Consider the following 26725-nt stretch of genomic DNA (forward strand, 5'->3'; position numbering starts at 1 on the left):
GACACAGGGTGGATTTTCACCAACAGGAACATGCCCATGTGAAATACTAGACTTCAGCATTCCCTGGTGTTTCATGACAAGAAGGAATGAACGATAAATTATTTCACTTCTGTAAAATACTGACCCTTCATCATTTGTAGTCTGATTGTCATACTTTTAATTTATACAGTGCAATTAGTTTTTATGCTTTGCAGCCTGGTTATTATTATCCCACACACCCCTAACTAAATCTGATTTTACTATTGGAGATTGTACAATGGTACAGAATCTCTAACAGTACATGCTATGATACACAAGATAGGGCACTCCTTGGTTACAATCCCCCTGAAATACAGATAGCAAATCAAAACCTATCAGTCTGATACTCACTTAATTGTGTCACCAGCTGGAGATGTGTATGTGATGGATGAAATGCCAGCTTGAGCTACCAACTGGGATCCATCATTGAACTGAACCCATACTGCTCCACTAGTCAGCTGGAAGAGGGAAAATAATATATATCAATTTATAGACTGAACATTAAAATGCTCCTTCACATGTTTTATTTTTCCTGAAGTTTATTAATAAGGAAAGATGACACTACACATAGATAGCATCATGAAGAAGCAGCTCTGGACTGATTTATCTGATTTACAGATTGTTACATGCTTAGATGTGTGATTTCACAGTCAAACTCTGACTCCAGGCCAAAACTATATCAAGAATATGTATATTTTATTGATTCACTTAATATTCTGCCTGTCACACATATTGAGCTGCATCCTTCCTACCTAATGTAGATACATTCAACTGTCATGTAACACAGTTTCCTCTTATGTAATCTAGGCAATGTGCATTACAGACATTAAGCTAATTATATTATTTTAGCAATGTATTCAGCATTTTGTTCAGTCCATGGGCTTTTGTTTTTGCATGTTGGACATATTCCAATTTGAAGTGCAGAAATTAAACAAGTTTTTGCACTCTTTCAGTACCTACTCCTTGCTCTGGCAATTGTGATGATGATGAAGATTAATAAGGGAACCATCTGGTATACATACATCATAAACCATACTGTAGCTATTCTTTAGTAGAAGCATGAAAACTACAGCATTAGAACTCAACTTACTATCACTTCTGACTTTGTCAGAATGGTTATCACTTTTTAATTGGTTACAGAACACCAACTCACCTGAGAAGCCCATCCAACATTCTTTACAAAGACAGATTTCAGCAACTGAGGTGAATTTCCAGCACACTTATTTGGGAAACCAGAGGAGCTCTTGGATTCAGTCACATCTGTTGTGAATGCAGATCCTTCATATGACAACATCTGGAAAGTAAGCACAAAAATGATACTTAAATTTTCATCCCTTGCTGAAATATGTATTACTTTAAAAAACAATCCCAGGCCCTGTACTTCCTTTTGGAAGCTGATTCATTAAAAGCACAGGTTGAGTTACCCCTTGTCTGTAATTCCAAAATCTAAAACTGTCCACATAGGTGGGTGAGACAGTAATAACTTTGCTTTCTGACGGTTCACACAAACTTTGTTTCATGAAAAACATTAATTTAAAATATGGTGTATAAATTACATTCAGACTATGTGTATAAGGTGCATATGAAATATAAATGAATTTCACGTTTAGACTTGGATCCCATCTCCAAAATTATGTATATGCAAATATTCCAAAATCCAAAACAGTTTGAAATCCAAAACACTTCTGGTCCCAAACATTTTGGATAAGGTAGACTCAGCATCTATATTGAAAATTTAAATCATGGAAATAAAAGCATATTTACTTACAGGTGGATGAATGTTAGACACCTCACTTGCAGAATCAGACCGGGCAGCAATATCTCTGTTCAACAAGGCTGTTTGCACTGCAGGACTTGTATCTTGTAAAGGAGGTGGAGATACCAAAGCCTTTGGAGACTCAGGGTTTCCGGGTTTCCTGGGAATGGGAAAATCATGTGTATATGTTTGACTTTCCTTCCTCTTGTAAGACTACAGAAAAGCAAAGGCTGAAAGTCCCTGTGAGAAGTTAGGTATTTTCAGAAACATTTTTGCTTACCGCCCAACAATAATGGGGAAAAATGGAACACTTTCACTTCTTTCTTCTGCCAAAATGGCAGACTCCAGTGCAAGGCAAATGCGATGTCCCTGTATTAAAAGTTAAAATGAATTATATTAAAATATGCTGATCCATTCAAAAGAGGACAGTATCGTAGTAATGGAATTAAATGGGCTAAAACTAACAGAAAACATTCAACTAAAGTACAGGTGTGTATGTTTTCTAAACTTCCAGTTAACTTTCACAAATTAATTACAACCTTCTAATCAAAGTCAGGACAATACCAGGGTGGGCTGGGGGGTTAAATCCAAGTAAGTTAATGGCAATATAGCACCGGCACAGAATTTTCTTCCTTTCCAAAATCTGAGCTGCCCAAAAACTGGTTTGGAGACATTCCCAGCCCAACAGAGCAGGTTTGAGGGTACACTGGAGCTGAATACAAAAAAGAAGGCTGCTGTTACAAGATTCCACTCTCTCACAGCAGAAATTCAGTACTGGATACTGTCACAGTTTTGTAATTTGCCATCTGGAAGGGAGTACTTTATCCATTAAACCTGTTTAAAAATGCATTATTCTCTCTATATATTATTTACCTCATTTGCATGATCCACATATATCTGTACATCCTTCTGTAATCCCACTTCATTTTCTTCTTTTATTGTGTAGGCTTTTCCAGATTTTTCTATTACTCGAATTACACCTGCTGTCTTATGTATTTTTGCCCCTTTAAAAACACACACAATTATTCCCTCAACCACAGAAACACAAAAAATGCAATACCATTCTAGCAGAAATAAATTAGTCAAACTAGTCAAAAAGAAGTGGCATTCTGCAACTACTTAAAGTTTAAATAAAATTACTGCAATAGGTGTAATTATAAAAAATAAGATTCAAGTATTACCAAATGAAGTACATCAGACAGTGAAATACAACAGTGTCCATCCTCCAACAGAATAGGTAGCTTTGGCCCAACATTCTTTGTTGTGGCCTTCATGCATCAGACATAAAGTGTTCTGTACATGCAAAAAATGCAGCACCAATTATTGCATTCTTTTCAGTTTTAATATTTACAGCTACTCTCAAATACTTAAAATTAATAATCAGAAAATTAATCATCAGAAAACTTAGTGAAAAACATAGTTTCTGCTGTAGGAGAAATTAAAACATGTGTACGATGTGCACCCACATCATACACAGGTGTGCTTTATGAGGCTTTCAGCATATGGTGAAAGCTGCGCGGGGAGGAAGGGGTGACACGTCCCATAGGAAGTAATGGGGCACGTGCCCATGGCACACGCTTGCCGCCGCATGCACAAGCCCCATTCATTTAAATGGGGCTCGAGCATAAGTGGAATTTGCTTTACGCGGGGGAGTCCGGAACGGATCCCCTGCGTAAAGCAACGGGACACTGTATTCGGCGTACTACATTTCAAATGTAAAATTTTAAAAGTACATACTGTATATACTCATGTATAAGTCTAGAAATTTAGGTCAAAAAATTGACCCCAAAAACCTGAGTCAATTTATCCATGGGTCAATGTAGGTACTGTACTTTAACACTGCCCTAAGTTTTATCTTGACTTATCCATGGATCATATTAAAATCCATAATCCTAGTCTCAAAACCTGCCCTTGAATTATATATGAGGTCGATTTAATAGTAGAGTATATAGTACATTATATAGTTAGACCTTGGCATCCATGGACTTGCCATTAACAGATTCAAGCATTTGCAGACAGCAAGCCCGCGTTGTTCCCAATTGTGGTGCATGCACATGGCTATGCCGCCAGTAGGGATAGCCCCCATTGCCAGTGGTGGTTGCGTGCATGTGGCTGTGGCACTAATAGCGGTGTGGACATGTGCGTGCACCGCTACTGGGGACAATGGGTGCTGTCCCTAATAGTGGTGTGGCCACATGCTACCATTGGGGACAACAGAATTTGAGCGTCTGTGGGTTTTAGTATCGGGGGGGGGGTCTAGAACAGATCCCCACGGATACCAAGGGCCAACTGTTGGTGACATATATACAGTCAGTTGACAAAATTTCTTAATATGTAGTAGTAGTTTTTAGTAACTGAATGGATGTAGTTTTACAGTCATAGTTGTTCTTGTTATTATCCAACTTTTCCCACCAAAATTGGGGTTCAAAGCAGTTCACAGTTTAAAAGAATAATACAATTAAAAACATACAAAATGTGAGCATTAAAATAGAATTAAACTGTTATAATATTAAAACACATCACACATTAAAAGAATAAAATGCAATTTAAAGGATAAAAGTACTTAAAACAGTACAATTGAAGCAGTACAGCACCCCCAGCTTGTATGTTCAAAGTTTTGTACCTTCCAATGGAACAACAAGGAGGGGGCCATCTGTCCTCCCTGGGAAGCAAGTTCCAAAGTCAAGGGGCAGATACCCTGTGTCCCCACTAACCATGCTTGTGACAGTGGGACAGAGAGAAGGGCCTATCCTGAAGATCTCAAAATCTGGACCAATTCATAGTCTCCCAAATAGCCTGGAACCAAGCCATATAGGGCTTTATAGGTCATAACCAGCACTTTTAATTGTGCCTGGAATAAACTGGAAGCCAATGGAGCTATTTCAACACGGGCATTATATAGTCTCTGTTGGCTAATAATATATTCTGAATAGCTGAAGCGAAATATACAGAGCAGCATAAGGATACATACCATCATAAAAACATATTTCTACATCTGCAGGAGAAGAATTTTCCATCAACATACACTTGGCATATCTTGTATAGAAAGTGACTTTGGGAGTTTTGGATCTTACCAACTGCACAAATTTGGCAGCATACTGATACTTCTTCCAGTACTTCTCTAAAATCAGAAAATGAATGCAACAGAAAGCTGTTATTGCTCAAGTGCCTGTCCACTTGCAGAATATATTTTAAATGTTTAATTCCTGCCTGCCACAACCCTCTACAAAAGGAGATGGTTTCTTTGAAGCTCATTAATAGGATGTTAGTGCCCTCACAGTAGCCCCTTCCTCAATACACAAAGACCATCCCCATATAATTTCTACCCATTTCATCATTTTTGAGACATGCCCTTGAAACACATGACCACAGTCCCAATCTTTGGAATGCAAAAGATAAGCAAATATCTGGAATTTTCACATAGTGAGGGAAAGAAATGTAATCATTAATATACTGCCTAAGAGAGTGGTGGAGTCTCTGTTTTTTGAGACTTTTAAACAGAGACTGATGGGCATTTTACAGGAGTGCTGTAGCTGTGTATTGGCAGGAGTTGGATTAGATGGCTTTTGTGGTGCTTTCCAACTCTAATTCTGTGATTCTATGAAAAACTGAGCAAAACATTGACTGCTGCCTGAAAACTCTTGAGGGAATTGTCAGTTTATATAGTAGCCAGAATATATAGAATTGCTTCTATGCAATTAGTGAACTGCAAGTGTGAATCTCTACATGACCAGCAGACACGCTTTGTGGGATCTGATAATACATAATAACTATAATGCATACAGCATGATCTTTTAAACATTGACAAAGTTTGATAAACATGTACTATTCAACAACTTCCAAATCAATAAACGAAGGCTGGGTAATATGCTTAAATGGTACTAAGAAATCAAAACCACCAAGTTCTCTCAGGTGAGGAAAGTTGCCTAATCTTGAGTTCCATAATGATTTAAATTGCTGACCTTGTTTTAGAACAAGCTCATGGAAATTAACCTTACCTGGCAAGTTGTCAAACGTATATACACTTATACTTTTAGGAGGTGGTGGTGGTGGTCTGTCATTAAGAAGAATGCCTCTTCCTTCATTTGGGTGGCAAACTGTGACCTTAATATAGAGAAAAATATAATCACACAACTAAGAGTTAAGTGCTTCATAATTCTAATAGTAATCAGTGGTTACTCAATACTAATTTAAGGTGACTAGTGTTGTCAGTCATAATTCATTTTCTAAAATAGAACAATTTGTTATTTACACTAACCAAGATTATGGACAATAGAGGTACAATGGATTTTAAAGCCACAGCAGATTAATCAAATCCTGTGCTATTCTCTGAAGAGAGTAACAGCTGAGTTGCCTATACACTAAAAAATAGAATGTGAGTACTAATTTCAAGAGACAATGAACCACGTAGCAAGAAGACTGTTGGCAACATAAACAAATTATTGCATAAGACTTCATAGATTTGTAGTGTGAAGGTTTCTTAGCTCCGTGCAATTTGGTATCGACAATTCTGAGCTATTGAGCTTAGTTATTGAGCTAAAAATATCATAACAATGTTAGAAGCAATATGAATGATCACTCACCATATTTCCATCACAAGATATGCTCAAAACTTCTTTTACAAACTCCTGCAAATTATATTCTTTTAGAAATTCCATGCAGACTTCCCCTGTCTCTAGAATACTCACCTAGAATATGTTGGAAAAAGAACACAATCTAAACAAAATGCTTTTTTCTAGAAATCCTATATAAAGACTACCATTCATCTTTTACATATTCGTTGCAAAATGAACCAAACTGCAATAGTGTAGTCAATAGCATATTTCTGTGCCCTAGTGCTATCATCCAGAAAAGCAAAGATAATTTTGAATGTAACTATTAGGTTGCTGGGAAATAATGATAAAACCAAGCAGAATGTCCAAATTCTATTAGATTTATAAATGCTTTGAAAAGAGATAGCGAGAAGATGGGAGGATCAAGAGAAAAATAATATCATAGAATCACAGAGTTAGAAGAGACCAAAACAGGGCCATCCAGTTTTTGGATTGTAAGCCTGAGGACAGGGAACCGTCTGAAGCTGCTCTGAGAGCCTTTGGGGCTGAAGAGCGGGGTATAAATACTGTAAATAAACAAATAAATAACATAATATGATCCTATAGAAAAACACTATATTTCTTATATTCTGTGGCACAAAAAGATAACAGCCTGTACCAAACTAAACAATGTACTGTTTGATATGTAATAAGAGCAACTATTTTAAAATCATGAGGAAATAATCCATTATTTGTTTAATTTTTAACTTTAATCCCTTAACAAATTGTTCTGAAATGTAATTTTATACATACCACAGCATTTTTTGTTTTCTGCCTGATTGGTTTTAACCTATGAGCATTCAGAGGAGATACAATACTCCGTAGAGTAGGTTTTGGGTGTCCATATTGAGGTTCTTTGCCCCTGTTTGTGATTTCAGGCACTAAATGGTGATCAAATGCCGATGGTGGCAGAGCCTTCTCAGCTTCACAGGGAAGTCCAGCAGTATATTTTTTTGTGTCCTGGGGAGTCACAGTTGACTGTGCATACTCAGGAGGTCTGTTGCCTTTTAAGCTATTCCATACATTTTTCAATGGGTCTTGAGGCACACTAAGATGGGACTGAAAATTTCCATTTGTGTTACGAGAAGATTCCGACATCTGAGCTGAAGACGGAAAAGTATTCCAATGAGTTTGAAAATGTATTACAGGATTTTTCTAAGCAATTACAGTATAAATGTTTTGTTGCTAAAAAAGAAATAGTGCTTTCCAGACAGAAGCAATATATCATTTTATCTACTTTTTTCTGCCTCATAAATTTCCAATAAGCCACTTATATTAACCAGATATTGTGTCATGTAATCAACTTTTCTGACTAGTTTTAAAGCCAAAGAATGATAACAGCATATTTGAAATATTTACAGTAGTAATATACCATAAACTTACCATTTATATTCTAAAGTCACAATCTTTTCTTTGCTCCAATCCACACTGCAGAAATTATCCAGTTTGAGACTGCTTTAACTGCCCTCTCTCAGTGCTAGGGAATCCTGGGAATTGTATTTTATTTTGGCACCAGAGCTCTCTCACAGAGGCGGCTAAATGTCTCCAAAGCTACAGTTCCCAGAATTTCCTAGCATTAAGCCAGGGCTGTTAAAGCATTGTCAAACTGGATTATTTCTGCAGTATAGATTGGATTTTTGAAAATCTACCTGTATTGGAAGAGATTAAGCATCATTTTATGGGTTCCTATTTTCAATACTAACAGATGGGTTGGGAGTGGTGATAAAGCATTTGGGAAGGTATCAAAACAACAGTGCCACTTTTGTCCAAGGAAGACGTATGGATTTTTACATATCCCATCTGCCAAAGTTCAGAAGCAATTAAACAATAATTGAGCAGAAAATTATTTGAGGATTCAAATAATCCCAGCTGTATGTCCTACAATTACAATTCCCCATTGCATTCCTGCTAATTCAAAACAAAAGAAAATGTAAGAAAATATTTACGTAATCCTTAGTTAAATTACTGCTGCATTCTGTAATATGATGCAGAAGAAAGAAAACTCCTCCTTCCCTTCTGTTCCTGTTATTCCTGTTAGCAATGCTAATAGTCACCTTTATATATATTCCCTATGTAGTTAAACTGAATTCTTTCTGCTTTAAGAAGTGAAATGTATTTCCAATACGTGTATTATGTATGAAAATGAAGCCACAGATTTTCAAAATAATTGTTAAGAACCAATAGCACCTTCTGGCCCCTATAGAATTTCTTTAAAGGATTAGCATAGTCTTTTAAACTATGCCATTCCCTCTGGATAGAAATACAATACTTTTTTTGTTTCTGCTTAAATGAATTATGAGTTGATATCTGATATATTAAATAATCAAACTAAAAAAAATTCTCATTCAATAGATTCATACCATTGAGTTGCAAATTGCCAAGCCACTGCTCCATTGTTTCAGTTTGAGACTTCGGTCCTAATAAAGCAACACTGGGTTTCATCGGACAGGGATAATTTGAACTAAATGGATAAAAGCATTTGTAAGAATTCTACATAAAAATCAGAACATTAAAACAGGATATATCTGATTCACAGTATAAATGCTAAACAGCTACCATATACAGCGCTATATAATAATAATAATAATAATAATAATAATAATAATAATAATATAAAGAACAGATTTATTTCAGCTAGAGATAGTCTTAATAACTTTCACTCCAAAGATATTTCCTTGTTTCTCTCAGCTACATTTAAGATTAACCCACAATATGTCCAAGATTTGACACAGTGCTAAACTGCAGGGTTTTGGTTTTTTTTTTTTCAAAAAGGAAGCAAGAGCTTCTCATCCATTGGAGATACATTGGAGATGGGGGAGGTAGTTGATGAGCCTGAGGCTCATTCATATGACACTAAACCAGAGGCTGGGATTATGCACTCTTCCAGATATTATTTGAATACAAATCTGTGCAAAGCCATTGGCAAGAAATACCGGGGGTTTCAGTCCTACACAATCGGGAGGACTACACAGTTTAAACCCCTATGAGCTGAAACAGACGGCCCGAACAGTGCAGATTGGGGCTGCCCAGGACCACAACAAGCACATGCTACAGCCCCAATTTGCCCTGATGCTGACCCAAGTAGGAGCAAAAAAGATCAGCTCCTATTTGTGCCAGTAAAGGGTCACCTTTGGTGGCCCTGCCGCAGCCCCAGGGCAGCTTCTGGGTGTTATGGTGGTGTGTGGCATGTAAACACGACGCCCCAGGAACATCTTGAAGTTGCCCCCATGTAATCAGCCAGGGCTGCTTCCGAACGTCTGGGAGGCTTGCAGTGTTTAAACATCATGCTCCCAAGCTGCTCAGAAGGCGGCTTTACCAGGCCGTCTGTTTCAGCCATATATTAAACCGTAATATAACATTACTACAGAATGGCCTCTAGATGTTTTTAAAAATTATGACACACATAAAAAAGAGACTGACTCTTACCAAGTCTGATCCTTCATAGGTAGAGACAGTTCTTTTTCCATAGAACCAGAGCTAGTAGGAAGTTTTTCTTTAAATATGGGAGGAATATCACTGTGACTATTCGCAGGTGAAAAATCCTTCATGTTTTCTGTTAGCCCTCCTCTGGCTTTCGAGAGGATTTCCATAGAATGGCATCTTTCCACATGATTTGATTCTCCTCGATTCTGACTGTGGGTTGTGCCTGATCTTTCAGAGGAGTGTGCCCTCCTGAGGTAACGTGAATGGGGTCTTTCTTCAATCAGCTGCATTGTTCTACCTCTACCAGTACCAATTTCTTTTGCAGGAATTCCACAGTTGTTAGGAGATATGCTTCTACACCCAGATGAGACATCACTAGAATTTTTATTTTTAGGAAGAATGGTCATTTTGTTGGGAAGTGGCTGACCCACTACAAGTTTCTTCTTTTCCTTTATGCAGCCACTTGTACTGACACTGGGGGAGGAAGTAAAAGCTGTAGACATTGTGGCATTTCCACTGTCCATTGAGTCTTCTACATTTCCCAGATCTTTACTTCTTGCTGAGCTGCACTTCAACATAAAAGGATGATCCAATACGGATGAAAGGCTTAAACGATCTACTGGGTTTTTGCGAAGTAACCTGTGAATAAGATCTTGAGCATCACTTGACAAAAATGATGGCATTTCATAGTCAGCCAACACCACTTTGTTCAAGGTGTTCTTTACTGTATCAGTATCAAAAGGTGGTTTTCCAACCAGAAGAGTGTAAAGCATACAGCCCAAAGACCAGACATCAGACTCAAGACCATGTGCACTTCTTGTTGCTATTTCAGGGGAAATGTAATTAGGAGTCCCACACATTGTATAATGCTTTTCATGAGGCATTTTCAATTGGGTTGCAAGTCCAAAGTCAGCAATCTTGATATTCATATTGTTGGTGAGTAACAGATTAGAGAGTGTGAGGTCCCGATGCAATATTCCATGGGAATGAAGATATAACATCCCTGTAATAATCTGATGCATGAAATGCCGAACTGTACAGAAGAAAAGGTAAAGTGGTAGTTTAAAAACATTTTACTATCATATATTTGGACTTGTTTGCCACGTCTATTTCTTGTTATTAAGACATCCAGAGAGGAATTGGATGCATCTACAGAGGATGATAAAACTATGACTGGACAAAATGCAGCATACTATGAACCCCATGCTGATACATGCAATCTGTCTAGTTTAATTTGATTGGCTTATTTCTCATGTCTTCCAAACTTCACTAGTAGTGAGTGTTAGACAGGATTTGTTCTTGGTTTATTCCTGGCTTGTAAAAGGAATGCCCACACTGGACAAGACATTCTTTGCTTGTTTAGTGATAGCAGTAGCTGATGGAGCAAATTAAGAGTAAACAGGGTTCATGCACCAGGACACAATTGGCTCATATTTAGCCAGGATTTTCTAGAATCCTGTTTGTTATTCATACTAACGTAGCTGCTATTTCAGAAAACTGAGCTGTTCCTTGAACTGAAGCAAGTGAATGAACTTCACAGATGAGCTAATCCAAGGGCAAACTGTTCAAAATGCACTTTAAGCACATTCATAACCTAATCAAAGAGGGAGAAAAATCACAATGTTGCTTTATTTGTGGAAATAAATTTGTTGAAAACAAATAATTATTAGCATAGACAATGTCCCCAAAAAAGCGTGGCTAATTGTGGAACACAATGTTAAAGTAGAAGTTACTACTCAAAGCCTCTATTTCCTAACTCATAAGCTTCACATTCTAAAGAAAGATACAAACAATAAATAATGTCTAATATTAAAAATCTAGAGAAATTGATAAAAAGATCTTGCACCTTCCAATATCTCATGCTTGCTATACCACGCCTTCTGTTACCCCAAAAAACATAACTAGTATATAAATTGGGAACTTGAGATATTTCTGTCTCAGATATTTATGTTAAAGGTCGAAATGAGATATCAGCACCAATTGGCCCAAAGCTACCAAATTGTATGTTTCAGCACATCATGACCACTATCATTTACCCATTTATAGCCTGTGTCTTCCCCAGTACTGGAACTTAAGGTAGCTTACAAAAATGGAAAGAAGCGCATTAAAAGCACACATGACAACATAAATAGAAGCATTTTAAAAAGTGTCGGGGGCAAATTAGCTTACTTGCTAATTAGCTTACTTGCTGTTCACCACTATGATCTTTGGAATAGCGGTATATAAATAAAACAAATTATTATTATTATTATTATTATTGCTTAATGCAATTAAACAATCCCTTAAAACAAATCAATTAAAAGACAAAAGATAAAACCCATAAAAACAGGATGTCTCAAAGCCTCAATCTATTAACCCTAAAATAAACTCTGAAGAGATAACAATAGACACCCAATATCTAAAGATGTGATCACCTTAATTTAGGAACCACTACTAGAAGTCAATAGGAACAACAAATGATCATACAGGGTATGGGAAAATAACTGTCATAGATCACACAATTGACCATGCAATTGTCTAAAAATATTTAAATATTCTTTAAACAGAACAAAAAAAAAGTGACAACAATTCACCAATGTTTGTCACCAGTAACACTGAGATTCATATATAACAAAATTTCACCAAAATTCTGGAAAGGATGTGAGGAACAATTATACAAAGATGGACCTGTATGACTGTTAATAAATTCTGAAACAAAATCTTTCAGGAATGTATTAAAATCATAAATCAGCCTATTTACTATTCAATAAAACCATTACTGGCATCATTTTTTTTTTATTTTATTCACATTAACGTGCTTTATTCCCATCCCATGAAGTAGAATATCACTGATATCCTTATTAAATAATAATAAGGATATTAAATAATATCCTTATTAAAACTGATAGCATAATAGATAGCATAATATTTTTTAAAGTTCTGTTAACTCCAGACCAAATCTAATGGTCAAGATATAGAGCACTTCAGAGAACTCCAGATGCCAAAGTGAATTTTGGGACAGTGTTTTTTCAACAACAACAAAAAAATGATGCTCCATAACAAACCACTCTGAAAACAAGTGCCACTTTCAGACACATTGTACTACAGACACGAAAGTCCACTGTTTAACAAAGTAGTCTCACTTGATATGCCCAAGCCCTCAGGTAGATATGAAGGATTCTCAACCTATTTATTTGTTGGACAATGTGACAATAAATGTATTTCTGTCCCACCTTCTTCTTCAGAGAAACGCTTCTTTCTGTTCTTTAAGAATCTGCTCATTTCTCCATTATGGCACATTTCTAATATCAGGTACACATAGTTACTATCTTCAAAGTAGTTATACAACTGGAAAAGAAAAAAAAAGTGTTGGAATAAATTGAAGCTTAGCTATTAATGTTTCAAATTATTAGTATAAATGCTTACCTCAAGTATAGAGGGATGTTTTAATTGACAATGTATCTTCACTTCATTTTGAACTCTCTGCACCATTCCAGCTTTGTGCATTGCCTTTTTATCAATCTGGAAAGAAATGAGAATTTATTCTCCCAACTACTCATAAATGCAAGAAAAAACAATCTTACACTGTCCCTTATATATGAACTTTGCTGAAAGTAGAGAATATCAACACTTGTGTTGATCATTACAGAGCACACTAATGCCAATGTTGGTCTGCTTTTTTCAGTTTCCATTTTTAATCAGGATGGCTGGAAAGCTGAAATCCTAAGAACAATATATAAGAAGCAAGCCCAACAGAATTAAATGGGATTTACTCCCCAGATAATCATGCTTACTACTGGAAAGTAAATATTTTCCTGTATCCCTATAAATTCCACTAGAAATATCAAACCATCTCAAATAATATAGGCTAACAATTGAATTACACATTGGCTGGTTAGTCCCAACTAGAGCAGCCTCATTCAATCAGCTGCTGAATGGTGAATCAATCCATAGATAAATCTAATGCCTTCAATGGGCCTACTTTAGTCAGGACTACTTTAGTCAGGACTAAATCAGGACTTGGACCATAGTATTAAAAATATGGCCAGACCTAGCTCTGTGTTTTGTTTTTAACTTCAGACAGCTGCTATCTCAATAAAAATCACCCACAAGCTGCTCGTTGTGTCAATAGCAGCTTCCCTCAAAATCATGTTGGTGGCACTGAAACAGCAGCTTCCCTCACTGAGAACTGTTCCTTATTTTATTGAACGGCAAAACCCATTATACCTTCACAATTGCCTATGCTGCTATCTAAAGCCTCTTCTTGTGGAAAAAGCTTTAAACCCCTGGACATGTCAAGGCCCAAATCTTAGTCTGCCCACACATTATTTAAAATATGACATGAGTTTAACACAATAAACAACAGAATCACATACATAATGTAATCACATAAATAATGAGCTAGTCATACCACAAAAAGTCCTGCATCGAAAGTTATCATGTACTGAGAACTCTTATAAAAATGCCCTTCTGTTCATCTTCAAATATGAAATGACCACAAAACTGGATTAGAATCATTGGGCATCAGTGTCTGCTTGTGAGTTTTTTGCTTTATGCAATTAAAGACAATGAAACTATAATTAGTAGAAAACAACCTTAGTAACCTGGAATGGAAATTATCAGATGAATTACAAGATAAGAGAAAGTGTGGCAAACCAAGGGATCAATGAATGAAATGTGGCTACGCCTTCCTTCTCACCAGTGATTTGTCATTCCAAATTCTGAAATGCCTAGAGGCCCCATAGTTATGCAGGTTCCTGATCCAATGGCCACTTACCATTTTTATGGCCACTTCTAGGCCTGTTTTCAAGGATACCGCTCTATAGACTCCAGCAAAGGAGCCCTTGCCCAAGAGATTCCCCACCTTGAAGTCCTGGGAAAGACAGAGAAGGCATGTGTTACAGCTTTTACTGCAAATGGTCACTCCTTATCTGCAAAGGCAGGCATCATCCACAGAAAGTTTAAATATTCTACATGCACATTGTCCTCATTTTATAGAAATCTATTCTAAAAAAACAGTTTCTTGTATTATAAATGATTGAATTACGTAACTTTTACTTAAAACCAATGCCTGCTCCAATCTAATAAAGTCCTTAGTTTTATACCAACTTGAAGTACAGTATAAATGTGGCAAGAAATGCTTGCTTGTGCTCCCTATAGCAAAAGGGATTACAAGAAGAAGATGCAACAGAAAGAACCAGCAGAGTCTGGTTAATCCCAAGTGTATCTAATACATGCAATTGCCTGCACTTGCTATCGTCATGCACACCCCAAATGTCTCCGTACTAAACCTAAAGACTTCTGCCCTCTTTACAGTCTATTACAAGACTGCCAACCAAAGCCCAGCCCAGCCTAGGAATTAAAATGTATTATGCTGAGCAGGGCAGGGCAAAGACAGCAAATGCAGTGTCAAAGAAATCCCTGTAAGGCTAGCCCTGGCAGCTTAACACACAAATCATTCCTGACTTTTCAGAACAGCTAGATCAAAAACCCAGACTCTTGCCAAGAACACCCCAAGACAGAGTCACCTTAGGGTCGCCTTAAGTTGGAGGTGACTTGAAGACACAGGACAACAACCACCAAAGTTAGATCTATAGCATGCTGCCTGAGTTCATTGCTCACATAAAGCAATGGGGAAAGATTTAGTTGCTCAGGCATGGAAACCCATTGGGTGACTTTGGGCAAGTCACACTCTCTCAGCCTCAGGAGAAGGTAATTTCAAACCTCTTCTGATTGAATCTTGCCAAGTAAACCCTATGATAGGGGTCGCCCTAAGTCAGAAAAGACACAAACTGAGTCTAGAGCATGCCTGCCTATGCTCTTTGCTCCTATAAAGCAATGGGGAGAGCTCTAGTGGCTGAGGCAGGGAGACCTTGGGCAAGGCACTCTCTCTCAGCCTCAGAGGATGGCAGTGGCAAAGCCTTGGGGTCTTTACCTGGACGGAGCCCTCCTCCCAGGGGGGCATGCCTTCGGGGGAGGAGAGGCCCTGGCCCGGCAGCGGGGAGAGCAGGAGGCTGAGCAGCCAGCGAGGCATCCTGCCGCCTGCCAGGGGCTCCCAGGGACTGAGCAGGGACCCAGCAGGGACTGGCCAGCCTCCCTCTTGCCGCCCTTCCTCCCGCTCCCAGAGGGACGCCGCTTCCCTCCTCACAGGCTGCCATGGCAGCGGCAGCAGCAGCAGCAGCGCCGGCCTCTCAAGCTGCCAAAGGCTGCCTCACAGAAACACACACTGGGCGCTTCAAGGGATTCCGGACTCCAGCTCCCACAATCCCAGACCATTGGCCGACGTGGCTGAGGCTTCTGGGAGATGGAGTCCAAAAGCTCTTGGAGCAGTGGTCTCCAAACTGTGCTCTTTAAAGGATTTTGGACTTCAGCTCCCAGAATCCCAGGCTATTGGCCTTCATGGCTGAGGCTTCTGGGAGGTGGAGTCCAAAAGCTCTGAAAGGGCACACTTTGGGGACCACTGTATATCTCCCTCTTCCCTCAGATGGTGAAAGGAGTGGGGAATGGCTTCCAAAAACCCCAAGAGTGTGCCTTCCGTGCGTTTTGGATTTATAGGGAAATGGGGTTTGTTTGTTTGTTTACTCTGTGGAGGCTGAGAGAGTGTGACTTCTTGGTCACCCAGTGGGGTTTCCATGGCCAGCTGGGACTCAAACCCTATAGTCCAGCACTCAAGTCACTCCACCACACTGGCTCCATGGAGCAATAGAAGGAGCTGATAAAGCAACAAAGTATGAAGGAAAGGGACAGGGCCCCACAAAGCAAGGAGGATCTGGGCACAAGCTGGAGCATCTCCAGAGGAGGGGGACCAACATGGTGAAAGCATGGAAACCATGCCCTCTGAGGAACAGCTTAAGGAGCTGGGTATGCTAAGCCTGAGGAAGAGAAGGCTAAAAGGTGACAGGATGGCCATGTTTAAGTATATGAAGGATGTGATGTTGAGCATGGAGCAAGCTTGTTGTCTGCTGCTCCAGAGGCCAGGACACAGGCCAGTGGATTCCACTGGGAAAAGAGGTTCCTCCTAAACAGTGGGAAGAACTTCCTGACAGTCAGAGTTGAGAACAGTGGAGTTTCCTTTGGAGGCTTTGAAACAGAGTCTGGATGGCCATGTCTCAGGAGTGCTTTGACTGTGTATTCCTGCATGGCAGGGGGCTGGACTGGATGGGCCTCTAAGATTTGATGAAAAGATGGTCTCTAGAATGATTAATACTGCGTAACATAGAAAGCATTATTGTGGGGAACTAGCGTGGTATGATTTGAGCACTGGACTGAGGGCTCTGGAGACCAGAAGGGCTGGAATCCCTCTTCTGCCATTGAAACCCACTGGGTGACTTTGGGCCAGTCGCACTCTCTCCGCTTCAGATGTTGGCCATGGCAAACCCTCCCTGAAGAACTCAAAGATATAGCCTTGTTGGTCTGTAGAATCAGTACGTAGAGAAGTCTTGGTGCACCTTTGAGACTTAACTGAAAGAAAAGAAATTGGCAGCATGAGCTTTTCTGGGCTTCAGTCTACTTCCTCAGATGCATTTGGTAATTGGTTGTGGATAACCAAATGCATCTGAGGAAGTAGACTGAAGTCTACAAAAACTCATGCTGCCCATTTCTTTTCTTTCAGTTAGTCTCAAAGGAGCTACAAGAGCTCTCTGAAGAAACTTGTCAAGGAAACCCTAGGTTGCCTTAGGGTACCTATAAGTCAGAAACAACTTTATGACACACACAACAAGACTGAGAGAAAGAAGTCTGTAGCATAATCTTTCACAGACTCTGTCTACTTCAGATGCATCTGATGAAACGGACCGAATTTACAAATGTTTATGTCACATCCCTGCATCTGAAAGACATTACAGGATACTTTGTCATTCATTCTATGTAAATGAGACTCTACCAGGAGGCATGAAAGCTGCTTCTAAAATTACAGACTACACAAACAGATTAACATTAATAAGACATGAACAGATGTTCTGCGGTAAGTAATACTTAACACAAGGTCTGACCCTTCTTCCTCATACACGTTTTCTGATACATACTCCCTTACTCTGAACATTTTAGTCCAACATTTTAGTAATGAAGATTCAACTCTACCCTTGTATCAGCTCTCTTCAGAAAATGCTTGTAAAAAGTCATTAGCCTGGTCATTTCTAGCTAATTGAAATCATCTTCTAGTTCTGTACTCCCTAACATGGACTACAGAATTTGCACAACATGCTTCATCACAGTGGCAAACTTCCCAGTTATTATTGACAACCAACAGGACTGAAGCTGAGAGTCAAAGACAAAGGGCAGCTGTGACACCGAGGGACCCTAACACTGCCTCACACAAGGTCCACACATGCAGAGCAATGTGTCAATGTGGCTGATATGCACTGGAGCTAAGCCAGGTGATGCTTTGCTTGATATGGGCCTGGGACAATTTGCCACAGTTGCATTCCCCTCATGGAAAACTATTCAGAGTTTCCACTCTTTTCTGGTTCAGCCCCACATCTTCAAAAACACACAAAGTTAGACATTCAACTTGTAAAGACTTGAACCATAGAAATATAGAAAGCTTTTGCCACCAAATTCTCTGTTTACCATGTGGAGCTTAACAAAGTGCTATAGCAGGCATGTATAACCTTTGGCCTCCAAATGTTTTGGACTTCAGCTCCCATCAGCCCCATGCAACATGAGCAGTGGCAAAGGACTGGGGAACTGTGGCCCAAACCTTCAGGAGAGTCACAGGTTCCCCATCCTTCCACAGTAAATCAAGATACCACAAAGGAACACCTTTGCTTTCTGTTATTAAAAATACTGTGTATAAAATTACCTTCAGACTATGAGTATAAGCTGTATTCAAAACATAAATGAATTTCATCTTTAAACTTGGGTCCCATCTCCAAGATACCTCATAATATTTATGCAAATATTTAAAGTCCCCCCCCCCAAAAAAAAAAATCCAGACCTCTTCTGGTCCCAAGCGTTTTGGATAAAGGAGACTCCACCTGTACTTAAATTTTATAGTAAAGTCTTAAGTAAAGACAGCCCTACAGTGTTCAAAGGGGATTTACTTCCAGACAAGTGTGCAAAGCATTGTAGCCTTAAGACTGAGGTGCTACTTAGCTGCAACTAAAATATCCCCATTGAATCAGCAGGATTTGCCTGAGTGCCAATTGGCTATTCAGCAACTGACTTAATGAATGGGTCATCTCCAACTGGGACCAGCAAATGGATTGACTTAAACAAAGCTTTTGTAAAGCTTTTAAAACTGTTTTATCTGTAAGCCAGCTAGGGTCCCTTTCCAGGAGAAAGGCATCATATGCACTAAATAAATAAACAAATACATTTAGGTTTTAATACTACAGCCCTCTCTCAGGGAGTTGTGCTTCCAGGAACTGTTGCAAGGCGTATTTCCAAGTCAAAAGGGAGAGGATTTCACTGTATGTGCCTGGCTCTATTGCGTCTGGGATTGCGGGGAAGGTACAGCATCCTTCTAAGAAAACAGCACAGGAAACTACTAATTCTAAATACTAAAAGCCCCCCCCCCCGGACTTTTGTTGTTGTATGCCTTCAAGTCTTTCCAATTCATGGCATGTAGTGGTTTGTGCATTGGACTATGACTCTGGTGACCAGACTTCGAATCCTGGTTTGCCCATGTAAACCCATTGGGTGGCCCTGGGCATGTCACACTCTCTCAGCCTAAGAGGATGGCAATGGCAAGCCCACTCTGAACAAACTTGCCAAGATAACTCTGTGGCCTTAGGGCTGCAGTAAGCTGGAAATTACTTGAAGGCACATAACAATAAGGTGAAACTCTCATGGGGTTTTCTTTAGCAAGTTCCTTCAGAGTGGATTTGCTCTTGACTTCCTCCGGGGCTGAGAGAGTATGACTTGCCAAAGGTCACCCAGTGGGTTCCCATGGCTGAGCCAGAATTCAAACCCTGGTCTCCAGAGTCCAATGCTGGAACCACTACAACACACTGGCTCTTTCAGTCTACTACAGCTCCCCAAACCTGGCCCTGGGAGTTGCATGTCCCAAAAGTAACTTCGCCAGAGAAGGCGGTGGAGCACAGGGCTTTGTGTGTTATTGCTGTTGTGTGCCTTCAAGCCATTTCCAACCCTAAGGCTTATCTATGTCAAGGGCGGAGGAAATGGACAAAGGCCTCAGAGCCGGCCCCCCTCTGCTGAGAATGGTCCGGCCCACGGTCTCCCCGCCCTCCAGAAGCGAATGGTTTGGTCCATCCTCCTCCCCCTCTCCCTCCCCTCTCCCTCCTTTGGCCCTTTCCGCACCTCAATCCTTTCGCCGATGCAGGTCGCCATGGCGGCGGCGGCGGCGGCGGCGGCGGCGGCCCTCGCTCCTTTACTACCCCTTCGCTGCGTCCCGAGCCGCCGCCGATCCCCAGGCCTCTCTCCCTGGCTGCCTCCCGGCTACGGGGGCCGGGGAGAAACGCCCTCCTTGCGAGGCTCCATTTTGAAAAATCGCGCCGTTGCAACTTCGCCGCCCCCCGCAAGGGGACGTTGCGTCTGACGTCATCGCGTCCGCTCGTGCACCCGCACGCCTTCTCTCTCAGCAGCCCCCTCCGTCCAACAGAGCGCATGCGCAGTCAATTGTTTACAAATCTCAACAGGAAAAAGGCTGGAGGGGGGAAGCGCGTGCGCAGAGCGATGTTAGTCAGGTTGAGGCGGTAGGCCCTCTAGTGGCAAGGTTGCAGAACTGCCACACAAACATTACATAGATGAGAGAGAGATGATAGAGGGAGAGAGAGAGATAGACATATAGATGGATAGGAGAGAGATGTTAGATACATAAATAGATACATAGATCATAGAGAGGGAGATGATAGATAGATGAGAGAGAGAGGTGTTTTGGGTCACTTTGGAGGAATGCTGTTTAAACGACACACACATCCTAAGAGGCCAGACGCCCTTAAGACTGGAGCATGGCTTTGGCATGGCTTCCGGACTCTTAGGACGCAAGCATCACTTAAACAGCATACCTCCAAAGTGACCCAAAACAGCTTTATTTTGGCCTGTCTGTTCAGACCCCAGGATTTGAACCCTGCCTTGGCCATGGAAACCCCCTGGGTGACCTCAGAAGATGACAGTGGCAAACCTCCTGAGGAGACATGGCAACAAAACCATGATAGGTTCACCTTAGAATCACCATAAGTTGGAAATAATTTGAAAGCACACAACTTCCACCCAAATTATTACCTCTGAGGTTCCTACTTCCCAATTCAGAAGCATGCTTTAAACTGTATTTTGCAACACTCTTTTCTATAGGATCCCTCCTGCCTTGTTTTTCTGCCTTGGGCCTGCTCATCCTTAAGCAGTCCCTGTTCAAATGGCCTGGGTTGCCACAGAGTAAGCAATTCACCTTGGAGCGTTGCTTTTCCACTTGGAGGATTCCCTGCAATTACAGCTCACTTCTCCCCAGATGCATGCTTGATATGGATGTTTGTATCTGATAAACATGCATTTGAAGAAGTAGGCTCAAGTCTAAGCAAACCCATTCTACACCAGCTTCTTTCTTTCAGTCAGTCTCAAAGGTGCTAGAAGATCCTGTAGCTTACTGGTCTTTAGAGATGCACCATAAACCTCCTTTGAGTCTTCCTCTTGCTACTTCATAGTGATTTTGTGAGGGTAAAAGGAAGAAACAGGTGCTGCCTTGAATTTTGAAAGGAAAGACGAGATATAGATGTAAGAAATCTTAACTACATGAGCTCACTGTGTTGTGGGATGAAGTATTTCTGATCATCTGTCTTGAATCTTACGACACATAATTTCCTTCCAGTGTCTTACTGCTTCATATGTAAGGAAATGTCATGAACGCATTTTGCCTCCTCTTATTAATACCTCTCAATCATTTATAAGAACACGGGACCTGGTTGAATGAATGATTTAAATCGTAAGTGCAGGTGAGTTTAACATCTGCCAGATTCACAGCCCAGTTTCGACCAAGTTTTTATAGACGCAAATCCCACTGATTTAATTGGCTTTTCCTTACAAACAAAGCTGTACTCTTACTCCAAAACTGTTTCTGAGCAATTAAAAAGAAAACCTAGTGTCCACAGTTATAAGAAATGTAAAGTATCATTGCACAATTATCTGTATGTTTTCTCAGAAATCCACCGATGGATAAGTTGGGGTGTGTTCCTAGGTAAGTTTTTGGAGGATCTCGTCCTTAATATATTTAAACATGTACAAAAGTGTCTAATTCAGAAGAGGTAAAAACTATTCATGCAGGAAGAGGTACCTAGTATCAGCCTGGTCCCAGGCAATGTGGATGTTTTTAAAAAGAGATATTTTTCTTATTACTCTAACTCTTAACTTCCTAACTCTGGCTGTCCACCGATCTCTAATCCAGTATATGATCCTGTCCCTGTATTGTCACTGTGACTGCTGTAAGAAGACAATCCTTTGTGAAATCTCTTTTCACACAAAATGAAAACTAGCGTATCTGTTTTGGCCTGAGAAAATACTTCAGTGAGATACTCCTCCATTTAAATACCAGTTTAAAACTGCAACAAAATACAGAAGCAAGGGCTGATGGGTATAATAGTTTCTCCTTCATGCCATGCACAGAGCAAATATCAAGTTGACCTTTAATCGAAAATCTGGTGCCCTTTTCAGATGTGTTTAATAGAGTCAGTGATGAAGAATATCTCTCATACTCATGTTTTTTTTCCCTTATAGACTTACCATTTTCCCAAATGACCTGTACACTCCATTTTGCTCAGTTAATATTCAGTGCATTATAACAAACAGTCAGTATGAAATAGTGTTGCACAGTAATCTTTTCTGTTCCTTGTTAAGATCACTTGCTTAGGTTTCCATGTCATAAATACGTTTATTCAAGGTCTACTGCCTGTCAAATACAGTTTGTTGCTAATTAGGATTTCTCTCCAAGGTTCATAAAGAGATGCACACTTTGCAAGCTGTGTAAATTTTGCACTTTAGTTTATGCACAGTTTGCTATTTTTGTCTTTTGTACTTAAGAGCCAATGCAGAAGGTCACACTAGACTGGCGCCTCACAATTTTGTTTGAAAGCCATGTTGTGAGGGAAAAGAAGATTTTACCCCTTTTATAGCTTGTCATAATACAGAAGCAATAATGTTGAGGTTAATTAGCAAGATGGTCAAGGAAGCAGAAAAGGTATATTTTTGTGTCATTGAAGACTAATTTGCTTTGGCACTAATAAAACTTATATTTTATTAAAGGTTCTTCTGATTTTGGTAGAAGTATAGTCCACTGTGCAATTGCACCTATTCCAGAGATTTTTTCACACAGTTGTAGCTGTCGAATAATATGGTATTGAAATAGCATTTTTCTTAAAGGCTGAAAGCACTTCACATATCTCAGTAATCTTTACAATGCTATAAAATATGCCAGTATTTTTATTTCTGTTTTGCAGGTTGAAGGCTAAGAATCAGTGGCTTGTCGAGGACACAGAAGGTTTATGGCCAGGCTGAAATTTGAACCATGGATTTCTAGTTCATAACACACACTCCTGATGACAGTATCGCACCATTTCCTGCTGCGAGTGTTAATGTGTCAAAGTGAAAAAGGAAAAAGCTGCAGTAGAGGGTCTCAAGTGTCTATTTCACACCTAATTGGTACAGATTACTGAAGTTTTCTGTCAACACACAAAGTACAAGTAATTGATAGAGACCCATAAAACATGTTCTACTTTGTTATTTCTCATGGGACAAACACTTACTTCCAAATAAAACATAGTTCATTTTGTATTAGGCATATTCTATTTATAGAGATTCATTGCCATTTGCTAGCACCTCCTGCATTGAGGCACAGCTACAAAAATTGATTTATGGCACAAGGAGAATAAGTCTCTCAGTGAGTACTTATGTAATGGCTATATATTTTATTTGTGGTGCTGTGCTTCTATATGACATTTGCTTCATTTTGGATTGTTTCATCTTAAACTGGCTGTTAATAACAGGGTCTCAGAGAGCTCTTATTTCTGGGGTTTCCAAGCTGACCCAAAAATAAATAAGTAACAACAGCAATGGTAATTGCTAGGATACAAGAATGAACCATAATTTCTCATAATCTACATAGTTAAACATTTTGTTGTAATCTAGCATAATCTACATGGTTAAGTATGTCATTGTAACCTAAAATTCTTTGGTATGTTTTATTATGCAATGCATGTTTGCAATATGACCACTAGTGCCTTTTTAAAAACCCATCTTGAACATCTGACATTTCAATTGCATATATGGTAAAAGTATTTCTTGTAAAATCTTGAGCATTACTTTGCTTGCATGGGGGATCACTGTATTTGTCCCGTTATTTCCACAATCCCTTGTATTCCTTCAGGACTGCAGTGCATATCAAGCATTTCCATTCTGTGGGCCATTGTTTTATTTTCCATAATTGTTGGCTGAGTTTTGTTAGAATTCATGTGGATTCTGTCTCTACAGCATGAAACAACTCTATTGGTGAGCCGTCTGTTGCTTTTATTTCTTCCAAGTGCTTTGAGAGCCATCTCCACTTCACTTTCTAAAACTGTGGGTTCACCTTCAAATGGTTCTTCTTTGAAGGAATCAGTTGTCATTTAATCTCTTTTATATAGTTCACCGGTGTACTGCTTCTATCATCTTTTTAATTTGCCTTGATCACATAATGTGTTTCTCTGCTGGTCACATGTCATCCCAATTCTTGGTTTGAATTTCTCTCTCATGTCCAGGATCCTGTGGAAGAGGTCACTTGTTCTATTTGTTGTTGTTCTTGTCTTCTTCTTCTGTTTCTTTGCATTTGTCCCCACACACAAATCACTGAACAGTTAGATTATAGGTACAATGTGACCAAATGTCTTAAGATACGGACAGGATAAATAACATTTTGAGTGAACCACTGTGGGTGCCTTCCTGAGCCATCTTACAACTTAAGTTTGTATTAGTATGTATAATGTTGATAGTTATTTACAGTACTTGTCATGGGCAGAATGCTTCACCTTGCCACTTCAAAAGAACAGTATATTCTGCTGATGTGTATCTAAAAGAAATTGTGGCCTTTCATTTGTTTTGGGTGAAACAAATGTCTCGGCCTTAAATTGGCGCAGGTGCCTGCAAACCGTAATGAAAATGCAACTGCAGTCCATAAAATTAGCCCAAAAGATTATTTATTTAGCCTGTACCATTTCAGTTGAAGTATGAGCTTTCCACACACGAGTGCTGCACATCTCTGTGTATACCGTTCAGGTTGCAGCAACAAACTGAAAAGCAGCAACATGGAAAGCAAATGTTTCCATGTTAACCCAAGCAAATTATCCAAGCTGTATGCTTCAAGGAGACTAAAACCTTCAGAATCTCTCACCACTCAGCTTTGATGAAAATACTTCCTTCCTTTGCTAACATAATAATCAACTATATTTTTAGCCCACAATTCATCTTGGAATTGGATTCCTGCAATGGGACTAAGCTTCCTACAGGTGTGTCAATGAATGTAATTTTCTGTCTCCAGGATGACGTCTAAGTTCCATGTTTCTTTTTGACTAGCCTCAGAAAATCCTGTAGCACTGCACTTAAGCAGAAAAAAAGAAAATAAATGCATACGTCGGATGGGGGACACCTGGCTTAACAGGACATGTGAAAGGGATCTAGGAATCCTAGTAGACTACAAATTGAACATGAGTCGTCAGTGTGATGCAGCAGTGAAAAAGCCAATGCAATTCTAGGGAAGAAATAGTGCCACTCTATTCTGCTTTGGTCTGCTATTGTGTCCAGTTCAGGGAGTCACAACTGAAAAAGGATGTGGACACGCTGGAGCATGTCCAGAGGAAGGTGACTAAAATGGTGAAGGGTCTGGAAACAATGCCTTATGAGGAGAGATCTAGTGAGCTGGGTATGTTTAGACTGGAGAAGAGAAGGTTAAGAGGTGATATGATAGCCCAATTTAAGAATTTGAAGGGAGTATCATATTGAGGATGGAGCATGTTTGTTTTCTGCAGCTCAAGAGAACAGGATTCAGACGATGCAAGCCACAGGAAAAGCAATTCCACCTCAACATTAGGAAGAACCTTCTGACAGACAGAGCTGTTTGACTGTGGAACACACTCCCTCAGAAAGTGGTGGTCTCCTTCTTTGGAGGTTTTCAAATAGAAGCTGGATGGCCATCTGTCGTGGGTGCTTTGATTCTGTGTTTCTGCATGGCAGGGCCTTTGTGGTCTCTTCCAACTTTTATGATTCTAACAGCAAACTTTTTTAAAAAAAATAAACATTGAAATTGTAATTTGTCTTATTGCTGTGTGTCAACTTGTTTCCAACTTATGGCAACTCTATCAGAGGGTTTTCTGGGACTGAAAGCATGTGTCTTGTCCAAACAGGTTTCCATGACCAAGCAAGGAATCAAACCCTGGTCTCCAGTCATAGTCCGATGCTGAAACCACACCACACTGTTTTGTATACTGAAGTTATACCCACATTTGATGTCTAATTTTGTTACACAAAACAAGACCACTAAATGTTGTTTGAGCAGTGTGATGGATCCCTCTCCAGAATGGCCCCACAGTTGGAATCCTTGGACTCCTGTCCCTCATCCTACCCTCTTTACCCTCAAGATCTGTCCCTGGGTTGCATACTTGGGCTTCAAGGTGATTACTGTATGAACCAGGGGATGTGTTGTACTGTGGCTTCAGTCTAGTAAGAATTACCAGACTCTCCATCAAAACTTACAGCCAGACACAGTTGCAAAAATAAGATGTTCATCAGGACCCATTTAGATCACAAATTAATCCCCTGAACAATTCACAGCTTCCCAAAACCCTATTCAGTTCTTCCTTGGACTGACTATCCTATCTCTAAGCCATCTTTCCCCTAGGTAAAGGTTTTCCCTTGACAAAATTGTCTGGTTGTCTCTGACTGTGGGAGGAAGTGCTCATCTCTGTTACTAAGACTGGAGGACTAGTGATGGGAGGTCAAACTGCTAGCCTGCTGATCTTGCAATCATCAGAGTCTTAACCGC

General features: G+C 39.8%; 2 protein-coding genes across 3 annotated transcripts in view; one reads left to right on the forward strand and one right to left on the reverse strand.

Annotated features, from left to right (window-relative positions):
- The window catches only part of MFSD8 (major facilitator superfamily domain containing 8), a 21014-nt gene extending 19776 nt beyond the window's left edge, over positions 1-1238 (forward strand). The window contains exon 13 of the mRNA XM_089525828.1: positions 1159-1238. The gene's annotated coding sequence lies outside the window, so the exon portion shown is untranslated. The remainder of the gene's footprint in view (positions 1-1158) is intronic.
- PLK4 (polo like kinase 4) overlaps positions 1-20073 on the reverse strand; it is a 21974-nt gene extending 1901 nt beyond the window's left edge. The window contains exons 1-15 of one of the 2 annotated variants that reach the window (XM_089525826.1): positions 20029-20073; positions 14546-14641; positions 13195-13290; positions 13002-13116; positions 9793-10822; positions 8727-8827; positions 7120-7469; positions 6358-6462; positions 5773-5878; positions 4746-4895; positions 2648-2778; positions 2055-2143; positions 1787-1934; positions 1172-1312; positions 370-476 (exon numbers count right to left, since the gene is read on the reverse strand). In XM_089525826.1, coding sequence (XP_089381952.1) covers positions 370-476; positions 1172-1312; positions 1787-1934; positions 2055-2143; positions 2648-2778; positions 4746-4895; positions 5773-5878; positions 6358-6462; positions 7120-7469; positions 8727-8827; positions 9793-10822; positions 13002-13116; positions 13195-13290; positions 14546-14641; positions 20029-20058 — 2795 coding nt within the window. In that variant the 5' untranslated portion in view covers positions 20059-20073. Of the gene's footprint in view, positions 1-369; positions 477-1171; positions 1313-1786; positions 1935-2054; positions 2144-2647; positions 2779-4745; positions 4896-5772; positions 5879-6357; positions 6463-7119; positions 7470-8726; positions 8828-9792; positions 10823-13001; positions 13117-13194; positions 13291-14545; positions 14642-15703; positions 15868-20028 lie in introns of those variants that run through there. The other variant, XM_089525825.1, reaches the window with a different exon arrangement.
- Between the last annotated feature and the right edge of the window lie 6652 nt (positions 20074-26725).

This window comes from Sceloporus occidentalis, unplaced genomic scaffold, assembly GCF_023333645.1.
Source record: "Sceloporus occidentalis isolate IW3139 unplaced genomic scaffold, rSceOcc1.0.p SCAF_5, whole genome shotgun sequence".
NCBI classification, from domain to species: domain Eukaryota; kingdom Metazoa; phylum Chordata; class Lepidosauria; order Squamata; family Phrynosomatidae; genus Sceloporus; species Sceloporus occidentalis.